This window comes from Magnolia sinica, chromosome 4 (assembly GCF_029962835.1).
Source record: "Magnolia sinica isolate HGM2019 chromosome 4, MsV1, whole genome shotgun sequence".
Classification (NCBI taxonomy): Eukaryota; Viridiplantae; Streptophyta; class Magnoliopsida; order Magnoliales; family Magnoliaceae; genus Magnolia; species Magnolia sinica.
In genome coordinates this window covers 2555884-2580203 of record NC_080576.1, presented here as the reverse complement: position 1 = coordinate 2580203, position 24320 = coordinate 2555884, and the positions used below count along the sequence as shown (strand labels likewise).

Here is a 24320-nt window from a genome sequence, read left to right as displayed (position 1 = left end):
TCCTTGAGGAAAGGTCCAGTGTGAACTGTGAAGTGCCAACACTACAATTTTAAAATGTGTTTCACAGACATCTGGTTGGGGGGCCCACACCTTGGCTCACATGGTCTGTGGTGTGTGATGGTTTCTCCCATGAGTTCTTATAGAATGCAGGGCAGGGTCCACATCACAGCTACATGTATGACTCACTTAATGATTGCACTCTCTTGATTTCGGTCACACGTGTGCCATTGACGGTAAGAGTGAAGCCTCACATGGTAGCTATCATGTGGACATTCTATAAAAAACACTGCCCCAACTAAGATGAGTGCTTCAAGTAGAGCATTTCTCCAAAAAAAAATAAAAATAAAAATATATTACCTTTTCAGAATGGAATCTCTTAAGTGGAAAGCAGCTTACCTGTGCAAAATTAGCGAGTACCAGGAGAGGAAAGGTTGCAAGGATAAGGAGAGACACCCGCCACTCAATGATGAAAGCAACAATGAAGGAGGTGAGAAGCGAAGTCATGTTCTGCAATATCACAGAAATCCTCTCAGCAATGGCAGACTTCACATCGGCCGCATCTGTTGCTAAGCGAGCCGCGACGAGGCTGGAATTGTTCCCTTCCTCATCAAACCAGCCCACTTCATTCCTGAGGATTGCTGCAAAAATCATTGGAACTGAAATTTCAGCTACACAGAAATCATCCATGCACTCTGCAAGACACTTAGTAATTGATATGAACCTCACGACTTTGACATTTGAATATGCCCTATGTGATATGCTATCCAGAGGAAGTTTCGAACGAATGAGGATGGGTGGTTATCACACTCCATCTTTAAGAAATTGAAAGAAAAAGAAAAGGATGTATACCTGCAAGCATCATCCTTCTCACCCTTGTTGTAAGGTTCTCTCCCATGATGCTAAAGAAATAATGCTGCACAAGATAGGCTACCACAGCATAAAGCCCAGCACCTATGTAGATGAACACAAACTCCTTTGTCTTCCTCTCCATTACATCATAATCCCGATAGTAGAACACCTCTATCATATTACTCATCACAATTGCAAATGTCGGACCTATAAACCCCGAAAGCACGGACCCAACGGCACCCAGTACTGCATAAGGCCACTCCGGTGCATTTAGCTTCAGAAGCCGGAAGAAATACCCATTTGGTGCAGGATTTTTCCGGTCATTATCGGCATTTGAGACCATCTCTATCCTACCGTCAGCTCCAGTGCTGTACTGATAGCTCAAGTTCCTTAGGCTGCCAGATCTGAGGCTCAAAGACTTTGTGGAAAGTGAATGGCTTAGGCGTGAGGAACGTGATCGACGGGTCGAAGGGGCACCAAAGTCTCTGTTCCTTGCTATCTCTTGGAATCGGATTAAAGAGGCATATGCACCAGAGCTTCCTTTCGCAATCAGTTCTTCATGGGTGCCAGTCTCAACAACCTGGCCTTGCTGGATTACAGCAATCATGTCAACATTTCTTATGGTGGAAAGGCGGTGGGCAACAACCACAGTTGTTCTCCCGACCATGAGGCGGTCCAGGGCTTCCTGGACAATGCTCTCTGACCCTGCATCAAGGGCGCTGGTGGCTTCATCGAGGAGGAGGATTTTTGGGTTCTTTAGCATTGCCCTGGCAATGGCAACTCGCTGTTTCTGGCCACCAGATAGCTGGACTCCTCGCTCTCCTACCTGGTTTTAGATGGAAATAAAGAGTGTGAATATAAAATTTCTTGCTTTGGTAGAAATAAGAGCCATAGCTTTCTTTCCCTGACACAAAAATATCCGATTTCATGTGAAAACCTATGATACTCCGGATGTTGTTGTATGAGAAAAAATGACATGATGTAGCTTTCAGATCACAAAAATTGAGAAGATCTTCAAAACATTTGCATGAACTCCATACTAGGTTTGGGAGCAGAATTAGGAATTCGGAAGTTAGTAATTTAACTTTGGTATAGAATTTAGATATTTGAGCTGTTCCAAGAGTGATGACTGATCGCCTAGGTTGTGTGTTGGGACATCATCAAGTCTAACTGAAATTCCTCCCATGTGTTCGACGAAAAAAGAAGAAGAAGAAAAGTCAGCATTATAAGGTCACCTGAGTATTGTAGCCATTGGTAAGCAGAGTAATAAAGCTATGAGCATTTGCAGCCGTAGCAGCAGCTTCAACTTCCGCAATTGTTGCATCAGGCTTGCCATAGAGTATGTTTTCGAGTATGGTGGTCGCAAAAAGAGCTGGTTCTTGGTTCACCAAACCAATCTGCTCTCGCAACCACCGCAATTGGATCGTCCTTATATCCACATTATCCAGCAAAACCTGCCCTGCAAAACCAGAAAAGGCGATAAAATATTATTTTTAAAAAAAAGGAAATTCAATATACAACAATTAATTTCAAATAATGTTCTTTTAATATGAAATTGAGGTTTTAATTACCCTGATTAGGATCGTAAAACCTTTCTATCAAAGCCACAACAGTACTCTTTCCCGACCCACTACCTCCAACAACTGCAACAGTCTTCCCTGCAGGGAAGAAGATGGAAAATTCTCGAAAGATAAAGACATCCGGTCGTGATGGATAGCTGAAGGTAACATCTTTGAATTCTATGTTCCCATTGACCTCTGCCAAACACTTCCCATCAGTAGGGTCTTGGATTATAGAGGGCTTCTGTTTTATTATCTCCATCAGCTTGTATCCAGCAGCTTTCCCCTTACTGAATGCTCCCAGATTTGAGAAGGATTGCCCTAAACTCCTGCAGAAATGAAAGGTATAGCACATCAGATGATCAGAGAACAACAATGAGTTCATTAAGGGAATTCTCAACTTTCTATGTGGAGCCACAGATGGACAAGTATATGCCATGCCATCCTCTGCACATGTGGGTATGCACGACTGTAAAGGTCACTCATCCAGTAGACTCCATCTCACAACACCCATGACCTAAAATTACCAACTGTGGGTATGCACAACTGTAATGGTCATTCATCCAGTGGACTCCATCTCTCAACACCCATGACCTAAAATCACCAACTGGACAATCTAACCACGTGGCAACGGACTTTGCCTCTTGAATGGGAACCACTGCAGTTTCTACTATCGTCATCCATTTCAAGCCACCAATTCAACAAGTAGGATTGTCTCCTTTGTGCGATTTTTAGGACTTGGGCCATTGACATTGAGGCCCACTGGATGGATGATCCAGATCACACTAGCAGAAAATTAGCATTAAATAATTAGTTTCCATGAAATCGAAAAAAGCAATCATAGCAACACAGTAACAGAGTGAATTGGCAGCTCAAGTTCAGTTCTTACATGCCACCAACAATGGCAGAGAATATCGCGGTGAATGCCTTTCCACCGTCTGTCTGCCCATTCCGTATGAAAACGCCGGCATACCAGAAAACCAGAGCCCAGGACATGCATGCAATTCCATATGTGCATCCAATACCAAGACCTTTTGCCATTCCTGCCTTATATCCGAGCTTCAACGTGTTCTGTATCGCCTCCGAGTAGGAGTTCAGGGCCTTGTTCTCCCCAACAAACGAATACACCGTCCGAACTTGGGCAACAGCCTAGGAAGCGAGAGTTGAGGGTAAACCATCAGCCACCCAGGCACGCTTAGAAGAATCCATAACAACAAACATGAATTGGCAACTTCTAATAAGGACCATCAAGCCATCAATTAATTCAAACAGATTAAGTTTCCGCCTAAGTTTAGGGGTAGTTTGGCCATTCAATGATCAGTAAATTGGATTGTATAACTAAAAGATGAGAATTAATATATATATATATATATATATATATATATATATATATATATATATATATATATATATATATATATATAAACAAACAAATAAACAAACAAACAAACAAAAAGTGCTAAGGGACTGTTTGGTAGATGCCTAAAAATGAGTTCAGGTCATTTTAGTCAATCATAATTGTGTATAGAAATCATCATTGGTGGTTATCAACATTATTTTTTTATCCTTGCCCAAAAGAAATACAATTGCTAATACATATTTACAATTAGGCTGCATTTGGTTGCACCAATTGTCATGATACTTCAAGATTAATCTGTCTAATTTGGTGCAAAATTTCATGAAATTTCATGATATTTGGTGTGCCCTAACAACTCATTTTTAGAGGTCTACCAAACAGGCCCTGAGATGTTTCCAGAAAACTCAATTCAATTCAATCCTTGGGATCCACCATATTTATAAATTAATAATGCATAGGCAGCAGTTAACATGGGTTTCATGCGAAGAACTCACCTGCTCGGCGATAATGCCTGCATTTGCATAAGAGTTCCGGCTCTTGGAAGTGAGGCCAGTAAGAGTATATGCATATAAACCACCTGCAAAAGCAATTCCTGGAATGACAGCAACACTCAGCAGCGCCAGCCTCCATGCTGATACAAAACCCACCACCAATCCCGCCAGAAACGTCGAGAGATAGTGTATGAAATTTCCCACCTGGACAGAAATTTACACGACAATTTTCGTCATGTTGCACGGATTTTGATTACTTGCAACACAAACTAGGCAGGGAAAAATGGTGAAAGTAACATAGAGAAAGCATGGGAAGATGTGATCCAACAGCTCAGATAATCGGGGTTCAAATGGCATTTATTCACCGGAGCTGCCTCAGGCAACTTCGGATTTTTCAGACAGGCTTTACAAACGTGTGCACCATATGCGTACTGGAGTTACCTAGAGCTGACCCACCAAAATCGCAGCTCATGGCCTAGTTAATTAAAGCCCATCTGAATGACTGCACCACAAGCCATATGGAACTAACATACATTAATTGAAGTGACCCACACATTACAATAAGCAGGAGAAATAGAGTCCAAATTTCATATATCTAGCGGCTCCCAAATGTATTGTAGAGCTGAACTATACAGGGCGCAAGTTGGATAATTCAGTTGGAAAGCTTATGGCGGAAATTGGAGTATGTGCAGAAGGTGAACCGGGAGAGAATGGAAGAGAGATGGATGGAGGAGATGATGTACCTTCTCGCTGATGGCATCTTGGACGAGGAGGGTGTCTGTAGAAATGCTGAAGACAATATCTCCTGTTCTTGCGTCCGTATCGAAGAATCCCACGTCCTGCTTCAGTACAGCTTCCAAATACTTCTTCCTCAGCGTGATAGCCTGCCTCTCTCCTGTGTACATCCAACATGCTATCTCTGCAGCATAAAACCACCCAAATACAAAAAGACTCAGAAAACGAATACATAGAGGAACAGGACGACATGGTCCGAAGTTTAACCAATCAAAATAATAATAATAATAATAACGGCCCAAAATCTTTATTTGAATTTACTGGTAGTATTTTGTTGTTTTTTTAATGAAAAAATGATTAAATAAATGAACACAGCTCAAAGAAGAGAGAAACTTCTAATACATGCCCGATAAAAATAAAGATAAATCTCGCAAGATATTAATTCTCTTTCAAAAAAGTATCCGTCCGGGTTTGATAAGGTACGATGGCTGGTTTTCACCCTCGTATTGAAATTTAAATGATGATCTGAACCGTTCATGTTCTGGATTTTATGCTAACCATGCCATGGTAAGAAATAATTGTTGAATGGGTGATTTTGTATGAAGATGGATATTCAATGGCTCATATTCAAATCCAAGATTCAACGGCCAGTATCATCAAGGATGCATGATTATAAGACTATAGCTTCTATATTGCTATTGAGAACACGGACGGTTCAGATCAGTCTAAGATGCAAACCGGGGGTGGAAACGGAGCCGCTGTACCAGAGTTTGGTACGAAGCCACCGTACCCCAGCAAAACCTGGATCCGTGATAGCGACCCCAGAAAGAAAAGGAGCGTTGTAGCACTGCCCGGCAACGTGCCGCTGCGGACCGGATCCGATACGCTATAGCAACGCGAGACTAATGTCTGCACCAGCTGTCAAAATCCCAGCTAAATAACGCTCGAACATCGTTCCGACAAAAGGAAGGAGCCACTATTTACAATTTACACCATTTTTGTCTACCACGATTGTATGGTTGTATTAACCAAAAGTAGAAGAAAAGGAGCATCAATCAACTAAAGTGGGTGTAAATATCAATTCCCTTAGAAGACAAGAAAAGCAAGAGAGAGCACGAGAAGCTTCACCTGCGTACGAAGAAAAGCAAACTACAAGCCCGAGGTAGACGAAATACAGAGCATACTGCATTCAAGAAAGAAAAAAGAAACAGATCTGAGATGCGAAATCGTTAGAAAATCAGAGATTTCAACGGACCAGATGACGAACCTTCGATACTTCGTCCGTCATCTTCTTCAAATCCGACTGGTTTTTCCCAAACCCGTTCACCAAATCCCCAAACAGAAGGAAGAAGACAGGCATCGAGGAGCCATGGACGACCGCTCCTAAGCTTCCCGCAGCCATTAAAAAATAGTCGTACCTGTCTGCGAATGAGAAGAGCTTGTGAAACGGGAGGCTCTGCTCCTTTTTCTTCTCCGCATCGGCCACGGCCTTCGCTTCAGTAGATTCCGCCATTAAAGCTGGAAATGAAGTTTTTGTTCCTGTCCAGGAAGACAGAAAGCGTCGATTTCAAATTGCCGCAGTCTTTGATTCCGGTATTCCTGCCATTAAAGGATGCGAGCTCCGGAAATCCGGATTTTAGCACTGGAGGAGGAATTTCAAAGGCATTTTGAGAGACATTCTTCGGACTGTTTTTCCGCCATTAGAGGTGAGATCTGACGCTTCTTCTTTTTTCTTTTTCTTTGCGGAAACTGGTTTATCAGTCCAAACGAGAGTATCAGAAGCTCAGAGAGAGAGAGAGAGTTATGTTATGACCATCGGTCAAAGAGAGGCAAATGGATAGTGCCTCGCATGCACTTACTTATAGCTAACGGCGAACCACGGGTCACCCAAAACACTGACAAATATTGCCGAGATTATGAAAATATCGCGAAAATACACTGAACGATCTTATCTCGATAATTTGAAAATACCGCTTTTTATCGAGATAATGTCGCAAACAGAGTTAAAAATAAGGAATTTGTTATAAACTTATATATTTAAATTTTAATATTAAGTTAATATTTTTTATTTTCTATTATATATTCCCAATAATATTCCTAGAAAATCCTCAAATTTTGAAAATCTCCCGAGAAAAGTTTTGGCCGAGAAATTCTTCGGAACAGCATCTGTCTCTACGGTGAGAAAGTTAACCGTAGTTAAATGGAATCTGGTTAACTGGTGTATTTTGCTTCCTTTTCCGCGATGCGTAACGTGAATGACCACATGCTTTCCAATTCGAACGTACGTTAGTTACCATACATTCGAGCTGTGTGGGCCCACCTTGACTGTTTATCTTTGAATCTAGACCATGAATCTTGTGTTCCTTTCAATTTTAAACAGGGCCCAAAAATTTTGGGCTGAATGATAACTTATCTGGGACATGGGAACGGTTGGAAAGGCGGACCTCCACCGTAGAAACTTCCAGATGGATTGTGGGGTCCACATTTCTGATTATATACAATCCAACGCCTTCATCGAGTGCATCCCACTATGATGAAGGGATGCACCGAAACTATAATCGTTCCAAATTTCAGCATAGGCCACAAAAGGTGAATATATAATTTTTGAGGCGTGACTTTGCATTTCTCATGTAGTGTGTCCCAAAAGTCTTGGATACCGGCCATTTCTTGTTTTTGTAGTGAAGAAGTAGAACATTACCAGGTTCACGGTCTGGATTCCACATAGACGTCTTTTCTTTGTTTTTATGATTACACGTACGGGTGTCCCCACACAGCTCCATTGTATGCTAATTACGATAAGTTCGAACGCATGCGATCACATCTCAACCGTGCAGTCGTGGGAAGTACTCGCCAGCACACGTGACAAAATATGAGATCCAAGCCGCTGGTAATATGTAACCTCCGAATAGATACACGTGCCAAAATTATGGCCAATCTTGAATGGTTGGATACAAGTACACGAAAGAATGGACGGTCGAGACAAACTGACCAATGGTCCACATTCAAAGTGCTTGTGTGGCTAGCAGATAGGAAGACTGACCTTGTATTTGGCAGGAATCCATACATTGGGCCCCACATTTCGGATGCGAGTTTGTTTTCAATTTCAACTTCCATTGGCAAAGTGAACGCGGATACCGTAGAGTATACTGAATGGGCGCGGATTAGCTGCTGACCGGTTGAATGGCGAGACTCGCTACTGAAGGAACGTCAGTTCCGTGGGCCCACCATGATGTATGTTTTGTAACCCCGCTTTCCATCCATTCATTTGGAGGGATCATTTTACGGTAAGATCAGGAGAACGAGCTAAATACAAAGCTCCAGTGGACCCAGCACAGAAAACAGTGGGGGCAGTGATGCTCACCGTTAAAAACTTCTAAAGGCCGCAAAAGTTTTAGATCATGCTGATATTTGTGTTTTCCCTTCTTTAATATCTTTTTTAACTTTTGAACGGGTTGAATTTTAAATAAACATGATGACGTGCATTAGGATAGTTTCAACGGTGGAAATCACTCTCCCCACTGTTTTCTGTGGTGGGTCCACTAGTGCTTTTTATCTGCCTCATTCTTTAGTTCATACCCTAAAATGATATCTCAAAATGGATGGACGGTGTGGATATAACACATACATCATAGTGGGGCCTGCGGAACTTGATGACGCTACTTCATCAGCGAACCGGCTACTGAACCTATCAATATGACAATATCTAATCCGCGTCAGTGCTGAGTAAACTCTGAGGAGCCCACACGTAATAGACCACACACCACGGGGGATAATGTCATCCAACCTTCTCGTAAGGTCACACGGACATGTATGATAGAAAAACACAAATATCAACATTAACCAAAACTTCCGTGACCCCTTGAAGTTTTCCGCTAGAAGAGTTCAATTCACACAATTTCCTATGGTGTGGGCCACTTAAGCTTTACGTGTTTCGATTTTGGTCTCATGCCCTGCACAGAGAGGGAAAGCAGGTGGATGGCGTGCATAAGACACAGGGCAATTCGGGGAGAGGATTGCATACTGAGACTTCGTGTGGCCCACGTTACGTAGGAGCCTGATCCACGCTGTCCTTCCATTTTACCTAATCATTTTAGAGCATGATCTCAAAATTGAAGCACATCCAATGCTTAAGCGGACCACACCATGGAAACAATGTGAATTGAATGCTTATAACCAAGCTTATATATATATATATATAGAGAGAGAGAGAGAGAGAGACCCTGTGAACACAGGTTGGCTAACAAATAAATATAATTGCGGAAGGTTCTAACGGTGAATGTCATTAACTCACGGCTTCTTATGGCATAGTCCACTTGAGCATTGGACATGCTTTATTTATGGACCCGTGCCCTAAAATAAGTTGATAAAACCCAAGAACGTGGAGCGGATAAGACACATACACCATGGTAGGTCTCACAAAGTTTACTCAGTGCACTAACAACCCGCTTCCCTTGCAAAGTTCCGGTCAAGAAATGTGTGGTGAGGATGAATTAATAAGGATGGGAATAATGTAATGATGCACAAATTTAGAAAAATGGGCCCCATATTTCGATCATCAAGACTGTTGATCTACTGAGAACTACTGTGGACCGTGAATTCTCCCCCCCAAAAAAATCGTAGTTAAGAAGCTCCTAACCTTTCCGTCAGTGAGTTAATAATGAATGGTCAAGAAATAAAAGTTCACTGCATTGCAAAAAGATAGCCAGTGATTATATGGGTAGCATCTTCCAATTTAGAGTTTTAGGTTGTCATCCACCTGTTATGATTACAGCAAGATCAACGTCCATTCTGCGAAATGTGATGAGCAGCACAGAGCTCACACATGAACTGTGGTTGTACGTGTGCTATAGGCTCACATCTCCATATTCTTCACTAGAGTTGGGCAAAATCCAACTCGATCCAGTAAATCCGACCCGATCCGAAGCGAACCAAAGGCTTGAATTGGTGCGAATTGAGTAAGACCACTCATATCCAATCGTACATCGAATCAAGTTCAGATCGTGGTCAATCCAGACCGATCCAATCCGAAATCTGAACGAACCTAACCCTTCTTTCTCTACCGGAAGGAGGCGCCGCACCCATCCATCTATCCTCCTTTCTCTCCCTATTTCCCTCCTCTCCTTTCTCTCTCCATTTCTCACATCTCCTTCTTTCTCTCCCTCTCTCCCCCTAAACTCAACTCGATCCGACTCGATTCGGTTTCCCAAACTGAGTTGAACTCAGTTCGAGTCAGGCCAGTAAGGATTTGAATTGGATCGAGTCAGCCCTGCCAAACTCGGTTTTGGATCAGATCGAGTTCGGATCAAGTTCTTGAAAAATCCGATCGAGTCAAGTTGGACCCAATCCGGTCCGACTTGACTGGAGTCAATGCCCACCTCTATCCTTCACAATATCGCTGTCCGTTTACTCTCGCTAAACGTCCATAAAATTCATTCCACACGTTTGCCGGCCCCATACACCTCCACTCACCAGACTGCTTTGCATGCAGCTCACGTGCTGACGTTGGAAGTGTGTGGGACATCTGAATGGTGCATAAGGCCACCTCTGACGTGAAGCTTCCCCTATTAAAATTCAGGCTGGTCCATTCATGAGGTGGCCCTGTACTGAAAATAAAAATGGACGATTAAAAAAAAAACGCTGCCAACGGTTCACTTTTTCTTGGAAGGCTACATGTGGCCCACCTAATCATTAAACCAGCTTGTTTTTTGGTACTGTTATCTACACCATGGGAGCCACCTTATGCACTGTGCTTGGTTGTTTCGTACACCTCCCAGGTTGGCACGTGTAATGCGTGTAAAGGTGCGTGTGGGATCAGCAAACCTCATCTTACGCACAAAAAGTAAAAGAGATCTGAAAACTTGCAGACAAGCATCACAACTTTGTGGTACGGTGCAGATTTTCCTGCCAACATGACACCTGTGTATTCCATCCTTTTACTGAAAACGGGACGCATATCGTTGGAATCACTGGACAACCGACGGTCATCGCCAACATGCAGGTGTGGCCCACCTTGCGAGCGGATTGGCCTGACTTTCACAGAGGGTGATTTACACGGTGGAGTGTTAGCGGGAAATACGATGCTACACCGGACATTGTGGTGAAGCCGCCTGTAGTTGATCAGTTCTCAAAGTAAAGCATAAACAGAATGAATTCAAGCGCTAATAGATCTGATGCCAAGTGCAAGTTTATCAGGCACGTAATCTATATACACGTGGCACACTGCATGAGATCTAAACCATTCGTAACGCCGGATTTACATTGTAGTGGGACAACCAAAAGTCACCCAGGTGTTCCTAGCCACTAAGTGGACAAGTTTGGAAATGGTCCAACCAACCGAGCCACATTCTGATGTAATACTTGGCGCAAATACATTCCCGAGTGGACCAAAAGAACGTAAACGGTAAACTGAATATAACTTTGGATTCAGGTATTGTTACAGGATGCACAGTTTATTAATTTTGATTGTAATGGGCCATCTGGAGTGAATGGGTTGTGTCTATCCATTTATAGCAAGAAAATGTTATCTTTTACTTCAAAATTGGAATTTTAACAAAAAGCAAAAGAAAAATCAATATTTTTTAATAATTTCAACTTTTATAGTATTTTTTTTAATTTTATATATATATATATATATAACTTGTAATCATAATAAGACTCTTGTAGCAAAAGTTTATTTAAATTTTTTATTTTAAAAAATTAGTCTTTAAAAGAGTTTTATTAAAATTAGTACTTTTATTAAGTTAGAATTTTTCTATTTTTTATAATCACTAATTTTAGTTTTTTTCTTTATTAATAGTGATACACATTGATTAATAAAAAATTAATTTTTTCTTTTTAATTATGGATTCAAGAAAATGCCATTGTCAATTCAAGATTTTTATCACTCCAGGAAGGTGGCGATATTTCTCATTATTTATTTATACTCTTCTCTACATCAGTTGGCAACAGAGCGAAGCTTTTCATTGAGACTATGGCATCAGAGGAAGGTGTGAATAACAATCTCATGTATGGTGTTTCAGGAAATAATTATATAACAACAATGACATTTGAAGCTTTTGTGCTTTAGGGAATAATCATATAACTACGGCAACATTTTAAGCTTTCTATAAGGAAAATCTGCAAGCCATGCAAGGATTGTAAGGAGCGATCAATCATTTGACGAGAGCCATAAGACAGGTTCATATTCGTAATAATAAGCAATATAAGATTGGTGATGGAGCTTGTAATTATCATGTTCGTGGTGTGACACTAGTAATGAATCGCAAGCCACCATTCAATAATGGTAAATCGTAGGTTACTACTTAAATCATGAGAAAGTTGTTGTACGTGCCAAAGGTATAAATAAATTTATAGTATCACAACATGTTTCGAACAAGATATATTATAAACTAAAAAATCTATAATGTAATCATTGATGTCAGGACACAACAATAATATTATATTGAAAACAATGGTGGAAAAATTATAATTAAAAACATAAAAGCATCCCTCTCTATATACGATTAGATGGATCAAGGAGATCACACTAAAACAGAAGTAACCAAATAATGTCATATATCATTTTTCATTGATAAATATTATAATAATGAATTAATATGTGATGTAATCGACATGGAAGCTTGTCAGATGTTAGTTGGTCGATCATAGCAATATAATGTTAATGTTATGCATAAAAACTGATATAATGTATTTATATTTATTAAAGATGATAGAAAGATTATCATCGCCCCTAAGTATAGTCTCTCATAACCGAATAAGATTTCGTCAAAATTTTAAAGAGACGAGATATTATGCATTAGTTGAAAAGAAAAAAGATGTGAAACCCATGAACATTTTAGAGGATTTGAAACCAATGTTACAAGAGTTCAAGGCAATTTAGCCTGATGAACTTCCTAAAAAGTTACCTCCAATGAGAAATATACAAAATCATGTACATTGATATTGTCCTAGGAGCAAGTTTGTCTAATTACCCATATTATCAGAAAGACTCTGAGATCTTGTAAGCACAAGTAAAGAAACTAATCCATCCTGGTCAAGTTAAGGAGAGCATGAGTATATGTGTTGAGTCAGCTCAAAAGCCTAATGCAAAGTAAAAGGAAAATGCTCATAAATATCAGCGCAAGAAATTATTTAAGTATCATGAGCGAATTCCTTAAGTAAGTCGATGAAGAGTTTTTTTCAAGTTGAATGGGCTGAGGTAAGACGTGGCATAGATATATTCCTAACATGGTTGGACCAAAAGAAAATGAACCATAAACTATTCATAACTTTTGATCTGGATATTGTTATAGGATTAACAACTTGTCAATCTTTACCGTAATGGGTCATCGGGGGTGAACTGACCAACAAACGAAATTTCTTTAAAAGAATTTTACTAGAATTGGGACTTTTATTAGAATTAGAATTTTGCTTTTTTTATAACTATAAAATTTTATTTTTATTTCTTAATTAATAGTATAATTGAGACATACACATTACACAATTATTGATTAATAAAATTCTGAATTTTTTTCTCATAAATTCAAAAGAATATCCTCGTGGATTCAAGATTTTTATTACTTCAAGAAGATGGTAATCTTTCTCACTATCCCTCCAGACCAGCATAGTTTTTGGCACATGGCCCATGCATGGTATGGCCCAGCAGATGAATGATCGAAAGACAGAAATGGCTCGCTGGGCCACGGTACGGTGATATCACCGTTTACAGCAAGATCCTTCACCGTGCTGACTATTGCCAGGGTCCTCAAGTAGAAGGAGAAACGTGAGTGCACACATGGATGACGTTAGATCCACTCATCTGCCTTCTCCACTAAATAGATGCCGTTTTTAAAAAAAATAAAAATAAAATAAAAATGGGGCTGATCTAATATTGTTAGGGGCACATGCGTTCCTCAAATTTAGACAAGTGGTCAATTTCTACTGTCCATTGAATTGTTTTATGCGCATGTGATTTTAGGATTGACTGATGACGAGTTCAGTCCTATCACAGCCAGGCATCTGATATCGGTAGACAGCATCACAAGAGTATGGATTGCGTCCAAGGGCGCTGCAGGTATTCCATTGACCCACTTGTCCATCTGTGCCAATGAAAAAGTTACGGGAATGCCTGCACAGGACCCACGATGAAAACGACAAAATGGCTATTTCATATTGAAAATCTTTACTTTTTCACTGTAAGTACCCTATTCATGAAATGCTTACGTGGCATTTTTTTCATTGACATTTGATGAAATGCGTCAAAGACTGCATGAGATAAAATCCACGGCCAAATCATAGTATGTGTTTAAAAGCATAGTAATAAGAGAGAGAGATTTGCTAGAATACATATACCTTCCTATTTTGCAATAGCATACACCGGGAGTTTTATTAGGGGAATTGGCTATTCACGTTGGATTTAGGTGAGGGACATTTTACCAATAGCAAAATGATTATCTTTTATGTGTCAAGTGCAAGGCATCATTTTAAAGGCAATAATAGCTTTTCATATATTTCTACAATTTCAGGGAGCCTAAAAAGGATACTTCCTTGTGCTAGCAAGAGTGTGAGGAAAGAGGAGAGGGTTTTTCTCAATGTGAAAGATTTCTTCTCCTGCATTGGAAAAGCATTAATTAAGAAGACGCCAGATTGTCTTTCTAAAAGGTTCTTTTGAGAATAGGTGGGACATATCTGTGATACGTTCATTGCATTTCAACATGGTTTTTTCGGGTCCTTACTTACAAGAGATGCAACACAAGATCATAAGTTTGAGTACCCGTTATAGTGTGAGTGCATGGGTGTGTGTAGGATGTGGGCGAAAAAAAGCATGATTGTGTAAAAAGAAATAAAATATAATTTTTCTTATATTTTTCACATTTTTATTCACGAGGGAAATGATCTATTGATGTTTTTTTTTTTTTTTTGGATGTAATCACGCTATGATGAATTACGTGGATTTTGTGTCTTAGCACAACCGTCTTTGCCCATTCTTAAAATGATTTTGCAAGTAGGAGCTCGGTTTGTTTCTAGTATTACTGATGGCAAGCTTCCAGTTTTTGCAGTAACAAGTTCAGTTGTTGGGTGGGGACTTTTTCAATGGCCTAAACCATTCATATGATAGGCCTTTACAATCAATGGTGATGCTTATGAAAAAAATACAGTCATATATATATATATATATACACGGAAAAGGTACTATGCGGTCAAGCTCATGGGAACTTCCCATGAGGTCGAGCTGTGTGAGCCCCACCGTGATGCTTGTCGAAAATCAACACTGTGCATTTGATGGGTCCCCTTTAAATTATAGGATATCCCAAAAATCAGCCGGATACGGAACTCAGGTGGGCCATACCATCTAAAAGCATGTGAAGACATACCTAAAATATATAAAAGCACTTGGTGGGGCCCACCTGAAATTTGGATGCATCTGAAACTTGGTCTTAACCCTCATCCAAGTGGGACACACATAATGGATGGGCTGGATTTGCAAACCACAACTCGGTGGGCCCAAAAAATGACTATGAATTTGTTAATGGAGGGTAGCCCCTCTCGACTTCTGTATGTGGTGTGGCCCACACAAGTCACGGATTGACTTGATTTTTGAAACCTAGTCCCACCATGGAATGGTGCATTTGACTGATGGGGTAGATGTTCGACAAGCATCATGATGGGGCCCACACAGCTCGACCTCATGGGAAGTTCCCATGAGCACGACTGCATAGTACCTTATATATATATATATATAGGGAAAAGGTACTATGCGCTCGAGCTAATGGGAACATCCCGTGAGGTCGAGTTGTGTGGGCCCCACCGTGATGCGTTTCGAACATCTACCCCATCAGTCAAATGCACCATTCCATCGTAGGCCTAGGTCTCAAAAATCAAATCAATCCGTGACTTGTGTGGGCCACACCACATACAGAAGTGGAGAGGGGCCGTGCACCATTAAAACATTCATAATCATTTTCTGGGACCACCGAGATGTGGTTTGCAAATCCAGCCCATCCATTATGTGTGTCCCACTTGGATGAGGGTTTAGACCAAGCTTCAGCAGCATTCAAAACTCAGGTGGGCCCCACCAAGTGCTTTTATATGTTTTAACGGTGTCTTCACATGATTTTAGATGGTATGGCCCACCTCAGTTCCGTATACGGCTGATTTTTGGGATATCGCGTAATTTAGAGAGGACCCATCAAATGCACGGTATTGATGGTCGACACGCATCACGGTGGGCCCACACAGCTCGACCTCACGGGAGCTTATCGTGACGTCGAGCGCATAGTAACTTTTCTCATATATATCACCAATTTGATTATTCAAATGCTTAGGGAACTGCCATCTTAAAAGGAAAAGAGTCGAATGATCAAAGGGTTAAAACAACCGAATTTAAAGAGCCATTTTTTCCCCTTCATCCATCTCCAATCCATGGTGTATCCCTTCTTAAAATCACTTTACATCATTCCATTATAACATCATGACTCTTTCAGTGGGAGTCTTGCAAACTCATTACCCAGCCCATGCCAGATAAAAGAGGGTTGCATTAGATTAGCAGCCAGAATCCCACTTCAGCCACACCTTTTAGTGACAATGACAATCGACATATTGATGATGATAGTTGAAATATAACCCTAGATCGAAAGGTTAAAGTCCGTGCATGTCCACCGGCCATAGGTGGTATATTCTAGCAATCCTCGCAAGAGGATTCTCACGGTTGGTGAGTGTTTTATATCATTAGTGATTAGGATGCAAAGATCATAGATATCTAAGGGTCACAGGCTCAAAACCTAGGGCTACCCTCCAAACACAAACATCAACGGCTAGAAATAGATGCCTTTGTTGTCTAAATGGAGCCCCACATGTAAACGGAAAAGAGATTGGTCGGATCGACATGTAACCAAGAGAGTGTACTTGTTTGTCTCTTGGTCAGCTTTGAATGTGTATTTTGAAACTTTGAGACAACAAAACCATGAAAAAAATAGCAAAAGCAGCTAATCAAGCTCTAATTAAATTAATAATCCTTTAATTAATTATTTCATTAGGTGGGTTTGGTTGTTTGTAGGCTTTGTAGGGAGCATTGCATCGTGCCTAGGTTTTTAGGGCTAAAGTGGTCCTAAAATAAGAAAGGAATTATTGTCTGTATTTGATAACTGGATCATCTTAGCCGTACAGGTGAATGGATCAAGGCCCACTAACTGCATCTTTGGGCACAGTTCTAACCATCGGCACGGATCGATGTCCATTGATTGGATGGGTGTCATCATCCTAATTTTTTTGGAATTTCCATGATGGGGCTCACAATATTGGATGGGTGTCATAATCATCCTAATGTATGCCACGTGTACGGTGTGGATGTATCGAATATGATCTGGTTGGTGTCCATTTAGTCGGCTTGTTTTTATTTCTGCTCATTATAACATGGGTTTCTTCAACAAAGGTGATGATTTCTTGATTAATAAAGTAAAATGATGCATCTTTTGACACGTGGGTACTCAAAGGAAGTTCTTTAGATCAATGATGATGTGACACCGAGAATGTTGCTGGAGGAGCAAGGCTTTAAGACATGGGACCCATGGTCCCCAACAACTTTAAATCGTCCACATACATTAATTATCAATTTTTAGAAGAACGCAAGGAAGTTTTTAAAACTCGGGACGAGTTCCTTGCGATTCATCTGAGTCGACTCAGACTCGGTCTGAACTTAACTGGGTGACTCTGCCTGATTCATATATAGTCACCTCCAACTCAGCTTATTTACATTGTTGTGTTGAGTTTTGTATTGTGGGTCGTGTGGTCCCTGAGTTGGATCCATGGCACGTGGGTGGTACTTGGATCTGCTTTAGAATGGTCCCTCCAAGTTGCATGGATGGATGTTTACACGGTGACAAATGTCATTTTAGACAAATTTTTAAATTTTAAGCTTGTTGGGTGAAACCAAATTAATTCATTATGTGAAAAGTTTAATTGATCGGAAAAATAATTATCTTAAAACTATGGTGATAAGAAGATCATGACTAGCTTTCCAAATTGATAGAACATAAAATTTAGAAAATATAGTAAGTGATTCTCCCGATGAAGAGATGTGCTCCGAGTTAAGCTGCTTAAGCACAAAGCTCGGTGGAAAGAATCATCATTCGAGCTAATCAAATCAATCATGAACAAAGGCAATGCGAAATTCTTGAAGAGAATCCCGCATCAAAACAGGAAAGAAAAGATTTAATATGATTCTACCCGAAGATCATGCTGATCGAGGTAGACTCAGCGACACTTTTGGAGATAAATTCATATCCAAATAGGATCCTTTAGTAAATCCCATGAATTGCACAAGGATATGCAGGTCTTGACACTGACTAACGAACTCTATAAATACTTCCACCCCAATCGAAGGGAGTTAAGGTAAAAAACTCAAACTCAAGTATTTTAATCTGAGTTTACCTACCTGACTTAGGCATTGGAGGGTCCACAGTCGTCATTGGCTCCTCCTGTTATCTACATCTTCTTATTTTTGTGCAAGTCCACCGGTAGACACACTTCCACGATTGATTATATCTGTTCAACCAAATTTTGACAAAAACAAAGTTTCTCTTTAAATATTATTGAAAAAAATCTCATAAAAAAGTATATATATATTAAAAATATTTATTATAAATTTAGAAATAAAGTTTATATGTTTGTATATGTATATGTGTGCTTGTCTGTACAAGACAAATACCTTCACGTCTACTATTTCATCAATAATTAATATTGCAATACTATCACAATAAAAACAACCTATTTTTAAAATTAATTGATATTTTGAAACATCTTGTTATTATATTATGATAATATCATTAATATATTTTCTACAATATTATCACTAAGAAATCTCAGCCATATTTGTTGAAATGATTGAACGTTAGACTCCATAAATAGTTCACTACCATTTTCAGACTCTTCAACTGTACATATATATGACGGCTCTGTAAGGATATGTAGACGGTTGAAACCTCTAAATCAATTGCAGATGGAGCACAGTACTACAAGAGGTCACATTTCTCTGTTTAATCTTTCCTTGAAATTTGACCACTCACCATTTTCTTTTAACCATTCATTTGCTAGCCATCAATTAATTTCTCACATGGCAAACAAATAGCTCAAATTAAAGAGTCTAAATTACAGTCCATTTTAAATGAATAAGCTACAATTGAAAAATAACTATTATCTGAGAGCTTTGCTAATCATCTAATGCACATGCCGCACATGCGCAAGCATGCCACACATGTGAAACACCCAAGCCGTCCATCATATAAACCTCACCTTCTACATGCTACTGCCTAAAATACCTATGCCATGATATTAAAAATAAGTGGTTGATTTCTCAGAACAGTACTTTTTATCAGCCAATTGAAGCACACATGATTAGTTGACCAACCTGATTCTTGTGACAGCTAATTTAAATAGTGGTACCCTTTTAATGGATGGCCTGGATGTTATGCCTGTTTGTTATGCGGGCATATGTGATAACATGTGCATTAGTTAACTTATACGCACATACATACGAGCCCTTATTCGATAATTAGCTGACTACTAGATTGGCGGGCATATATTAAATAATTTTAAAAAATAATAATAATTCAACGGTTGAGAGTTGCTGAATTGATCTGATTTTTATACTCATTCTGCTTAGTTTGAGTTAATGCATCTCACGTGAACAATATTTGAATGCTTGCGAGTAATTATCAAGCTCAGCCACATTATTACATGTTAACTCTGCTAAAGAATCCAAGACCTACCGGTGTTGAATTTGAATTTTTATAAATTATTATGCTCGAAGAACATGGGCGTTTTGGCCGGTAGAAGTTCTGTTTGCATTTCAAGAAATGCTTGAAGAAGCGCTTTCATATGCTTGTGGTAGTGATATGCTCTTGTGAGCCCACGCTTCGTCAGATCCACACCATCCATCGTGTTTTACCCTTAGTTCTTACTGAACGAATTAAAAAGTAGGCAGATCTAAAACTTAGGTAGGCCACAATACAGGGTACAGTGTAAAATCATGCCTAAAAGTACTAAATGCACGTGGTGTGGGACACCTGGAATTGGAGATTATTTGATTTAATTTGCCTCTTAATCTTTGTGAAATGTAGCTGATGAATGGATTGGATGGCATGCATACAACATGGTGGACCCTAAAATTCTCCCGGATCTTTTTATTTGTTGGCCGCCCCTTCTCAATCGCTCCCTGAAGTGTGGTCCACCAAAGTTTCCATCCGGGCTAATTTTGGCCAAATGGTCTATCATCAAAGGGCGCATCCAGTGGATTGGGTGGATCTACACCACAAATCGCGCGGCCCCCATGACGGCCCACCACCACAAGTAGTGGTGACAACAGAGCATAAGAGCGCGCCTCATTGTTGAAAGGCTCACCTAATCCGCATGTCACTTCTGCACCGCCTGGTGATCTAGACCGTTCATTTGTATTATTTATGGACCAAATGACAAAATGTTCACTCATTCCAGATCTAACCGTCCATACAAAGTAAGTTGGAAAATATATACGATGGCACCTTCTAGATAAACGATCTGGATCATCACGCTGTGGAGAAGAAGGGGTTCCCTCTATTGTTACTCGTGTAGGACGTACGGACGAGAAAGGTGGGCCACACCGTCGGATTCCCTACTGACCAACTGAGTAAACTCTGTTGGGCCACCTTCATTTACTGAGGGCTCGAATGTTTTGTGCGTTGAGTCAAATGTATGTCAATCCAGACGGTTCAAACCATGTGATCTACTGTGGATGGAACATATCACGAGAACCACATTGATCAATCGATGATCAGGACCATCCAATTGGTGGTAGTTCAAATGCAGGGTTAAAAGAAAATAGTATGCTCAGCATTCAACGGCTGGTATCAGGTTAAGATCGTCTAAGTCACAGTGAATATTTGGGTAATGTTCTATCTACAAAGAGCCCCAAATTAGTGTCGTTTGGATTGAAACAAATGCATGCCTAGCGTAAGGTGTGATGAATGGGCCGGGCTGGGTCGTTCATGTCGGTCCTAAAAAGTGAAACCTACGCTGAGTTTGGTCAGGCCCATGGCAGGCTGAGACGAATAGACCTGAGCCCGTTCTGGGGTGGAAGATTGGGCTTTCACTAAAGTCTGCCCATCATGCAAGATACCTGAAAAATGCCCTTGAAAAACCTAAATGGGCCAGGCCAGGTCAGACGTCCAATGGGCTCCTACATGAAGTCTCCAGCCCAGTTATTAAACGAACTTAAATTTTAAGATCAAGCCTCACCATAGGACCTAATATTCCAACCCAAGCCTTAGTCCTCAAAAGTCCTTGCCCTGCACTTGCTCTTGTCCTTGATCTATGATGTGTCCATGCATAAATGGTTACGATCGTCAAAACTTAACCCCGTTAACTTATTTTTATGGATACCTATGGCCCACTTGATGAGTGGACCATGCCGGGTCATTAAAATAGGCCTGAGCCAGCCTGTGATTGGGCCTACATATCAAGCTTAGCCTGTTAGGCCAACTTTTGGGACCCTAGCCGTGGCCCTGCAAGGCCAGATTGGTTAGACCTTATTGGAGCGGGCCGCCTGGCCTATTGCTATCACTACACCCAAAAAATAGAAGGGAGCAATCTGAAACAGGAAACACCTCATTCATGGCGCAGTTAGAAAATATGCGTATACTATCCATCCTATGTTTGTATTATGTTTTTTAAAAACCAATTAGCTGATGTACAGTTTAGAAAATATGGATTAATTCACTAATGTATAATCCATGGCATATAAAACACTAGTAATTGTGAGTGATTCTTCCTAATCACGATTAATTCTAATCCTAATTTTGGTTCGATTTTAGGGGGGCCCATGCCCTCCGCGTATCACTTTCCTTTGCATAAACGCAATTAAGTTTGTTTTTTGAAAAACCAAAAACACTGCTAATTGCAATTATGCAAAAAAAAAAAAAAAAAAACTGCCATTTTTTACGGCGAATCATACACGGAGGGCCCGCGGCCCGCAGAAATCAAGATTAGATTAAAAATCCAGGTTACACGATCCTATAACCAAACTTAACTAAGATGACTTACTGTATTTGCGTACTCCTAGTCTTCCATTTGCCCGCAATCCGGCTACCAGCCTTGTCAGCAGCAGCTCCCTCTCTCTCCCTCTCTCCCTGCTCTAGTTGCGGGACAGACTAGAAGTCCTAGTGGATGGTGGCGTGGCGTGTTGGAAAATCCGAAAAGATAAAACCTCTCTCTCTATTCCTTGATGCGAATTGCGTGGTGTGACAGAGACCACCGACCTCCGTAGTGTGTTGACGTCACCAAGTTCTGTATGCTCCACCATGATGTATGTTTTATATCCCAACCGTCTGTCCATTTGGCGAGATCATTTTAGTTCTTAAAGACAAAAATGAGAGATTTCCAAATCTAAACTGGACTACACCACAGAAAGAAGTGTGGATTGAACGTCAACCATTGAAAATTTTTTTGGGATGAAAGGAGTTCTGGATCAATCTGATATTCTTTTTCTTCCCTTCATCCAGGTCTTCTTGACCTTTTGAACAAGTTGGATGGAAAATAAAGAACATGGTGTGCTCTAGGAAGTTTTCAACGGTGGAAATCATTCTCAACTGCTTTCTTTGGTGTGGTCCACTTGATAGTTACATCTGTCCCATTTTGGGTCTTATGCACTAAAATAATACCTAAAATCAATGGACGGTGTGGATATAGCACATACATCATCTTAGGGCCACATAACTTGGTGACGTCAACACACCACCGAGTTTGGTGGTGGTATGTAGCGCACCATGCAATCCGCTTCCACCTCTACCAGTCTCGGAGTCCGCGTGGACGGCGGCGTGTTGAAAATCCAAAGGGATGATAGTCTGTTAGAGTGTGATGGTTGATACGCATGCACCTGAAGATTTCGAAAGATTGTATATGTTGAATGTAAGTAATTCAAACTAAATTGTCATACGTATCCCAGTTTAGATACGTCAAGAACAAAATTTTAAGATCATTTAATTATCTGACTGCTGTCCTGCTGGACATTTAAGGGACGGTTAAAGATGAAAAATATACCAAGGTTCTGTCTAAATAAAAGGGGATGGTTCAATCAATCTGATTTTGGGACTGTGATTGTGATCCCCACAATTTCGTCAGTTTAATTCATCCAACACGTACAATCTCTGAATGCCTGCGTATAAAGTGTCACACATAGGCAGACTGTCAAATAATTTAAATTAATAATTTAGCTGATTTTATTTATTTATTTATTTAACACACGTACTCACACCCCACACACACGCACACTCACTCATGCCACACAACAATGGATATTCGAACCCATGATCTCATGTTGAAACTTATCTTGATAATTTAGCTGATTATGATACTAATGCACAGGCACGAAGAAATTATAAAGGTAGCATCTAAACTTAAAATCAAGCACAAAAGTAGATTGTTTGAAACGTCCCAACCTCTGATTTGTTGGACACTTGTTTGTAGAGGTAGCATCATTGGATTCTTTCATTTTTAACCCAGCAATGTAACGGTCAGATAAGAAAAGAAGCCTAATGGTTGGTCCACATCACGTGCACAATTTCTTAATGAGTTTCTATGAGCGCAACATATTTCCAAAACAGGGTAACTCAGCTCAACGAGTTGAACTGAGTCATTATGAAACTGGTTGAGTAATTTGCAATTTCTTCTTGACTTTCTAGGTGCGGGACATAGTTCTAAAACTCGGTAACTCAGCTCAACGAGTTGATATGAGTCATTATGAAACTGGCTGAGTAGTCTGCAATTTTATTTTTTATTTTTAATTTAATATTTTTACATATGCACCCACCACATACCCACGCACGCTGTAGTGGGATTTCACCACCTATGGGTTTCAAACCCAAGACCTCGTGTTGAAACTCCTCGGAGTCTACCACTCGGGCAAGGTCTAGAACCCAGTGATATATGAGTTGAGCCGAGTCATTATGAAATGGCTGAGTAGTCTGATTTGGTTCAGAATTGGCTTGCCCCGATTAGTCTGACTTACATGTCTTTATATTCATATTCCACGTGTTTATTATTAGTGTGATTAAATTCCGAGTTTAACTGTTAAATATTGAGTTGAGTCAAATTAAGTCTTCGGGTCAACCTGACCCAGTTGGTCACTGAGTCGAGTCAAAATTTCCAGTTTTAAAACTATGGTTTGCGTATCATCCGTCACACTCGGCGGGGTACTACCAAAGTCTTTCTCTTTTGACAATTCCTAATTAAGCTGCTACATAGTTTGATGAACTTGGGAAAACTAGCTGACAGCAGCGTGACGAAGAAGAAGGAATTTGTTATGTAAGTATACATATATTT

At 40.2% G+C, this 24320-nt stretch overlaps 1 protein-coding gene across 2 annotated transcripts in view; it reads right to left on the bottom strand.

The window, feature by feature from the left end:
- Window positions 1–22176, bottom strand: part of LOC131242139 (ABC transporter B family member 19) — a 29010-nt gene extending 6834 nt beyond the window's left edge. Inside the window, exons 1-11 of one of the 2 annotated variants that reach the window (XM_058240578.1) lie at window positions 22044–22156; window positions 18403–18512; window positions 6259–6530; window positions 6120–6174; window positions 5000–5175; window positions 4260–4460; window positions 3298–3557; window positions 2421–2737; window positions 2085–2308; window positions 850–1675; window positions 397–638 (exon numbers count right to left, since the gene is read on the bottom strand). In XM_058240578.1, the coding sequence (XP_058096561.1) occupies window positions 397–638; window positions 850–1675; window positions 2085–2308; window positions 2421–2737; window positions 3298–3557; window positions 4260–4460; window positions 5000–5175; window positions 6120–6174; window positions 6259–6530; window positions 18403–18436 (2607 nt within the window). In that variant the 5' untranslated portion in view covers window positions 18437–18512; window positions 22044–22156. Of the gene's footprint in view, window positions 1–396; window positions 639–849; window positions 1676–2084; window positions 2309–2420; window positions 2738–3297; window positions 3558–4259; window positions 4461–4999; window positions 5176–6119; window positions 6175–6258; window positions 6531–18402; window positions 18513–22043 lie in introns of both variants that reach the window. The other variant, XM_058240579.1, reaches the window with a different exon arrangement.
- Window positions 22177–24320: the final 2144 nt, after the last annotated feature.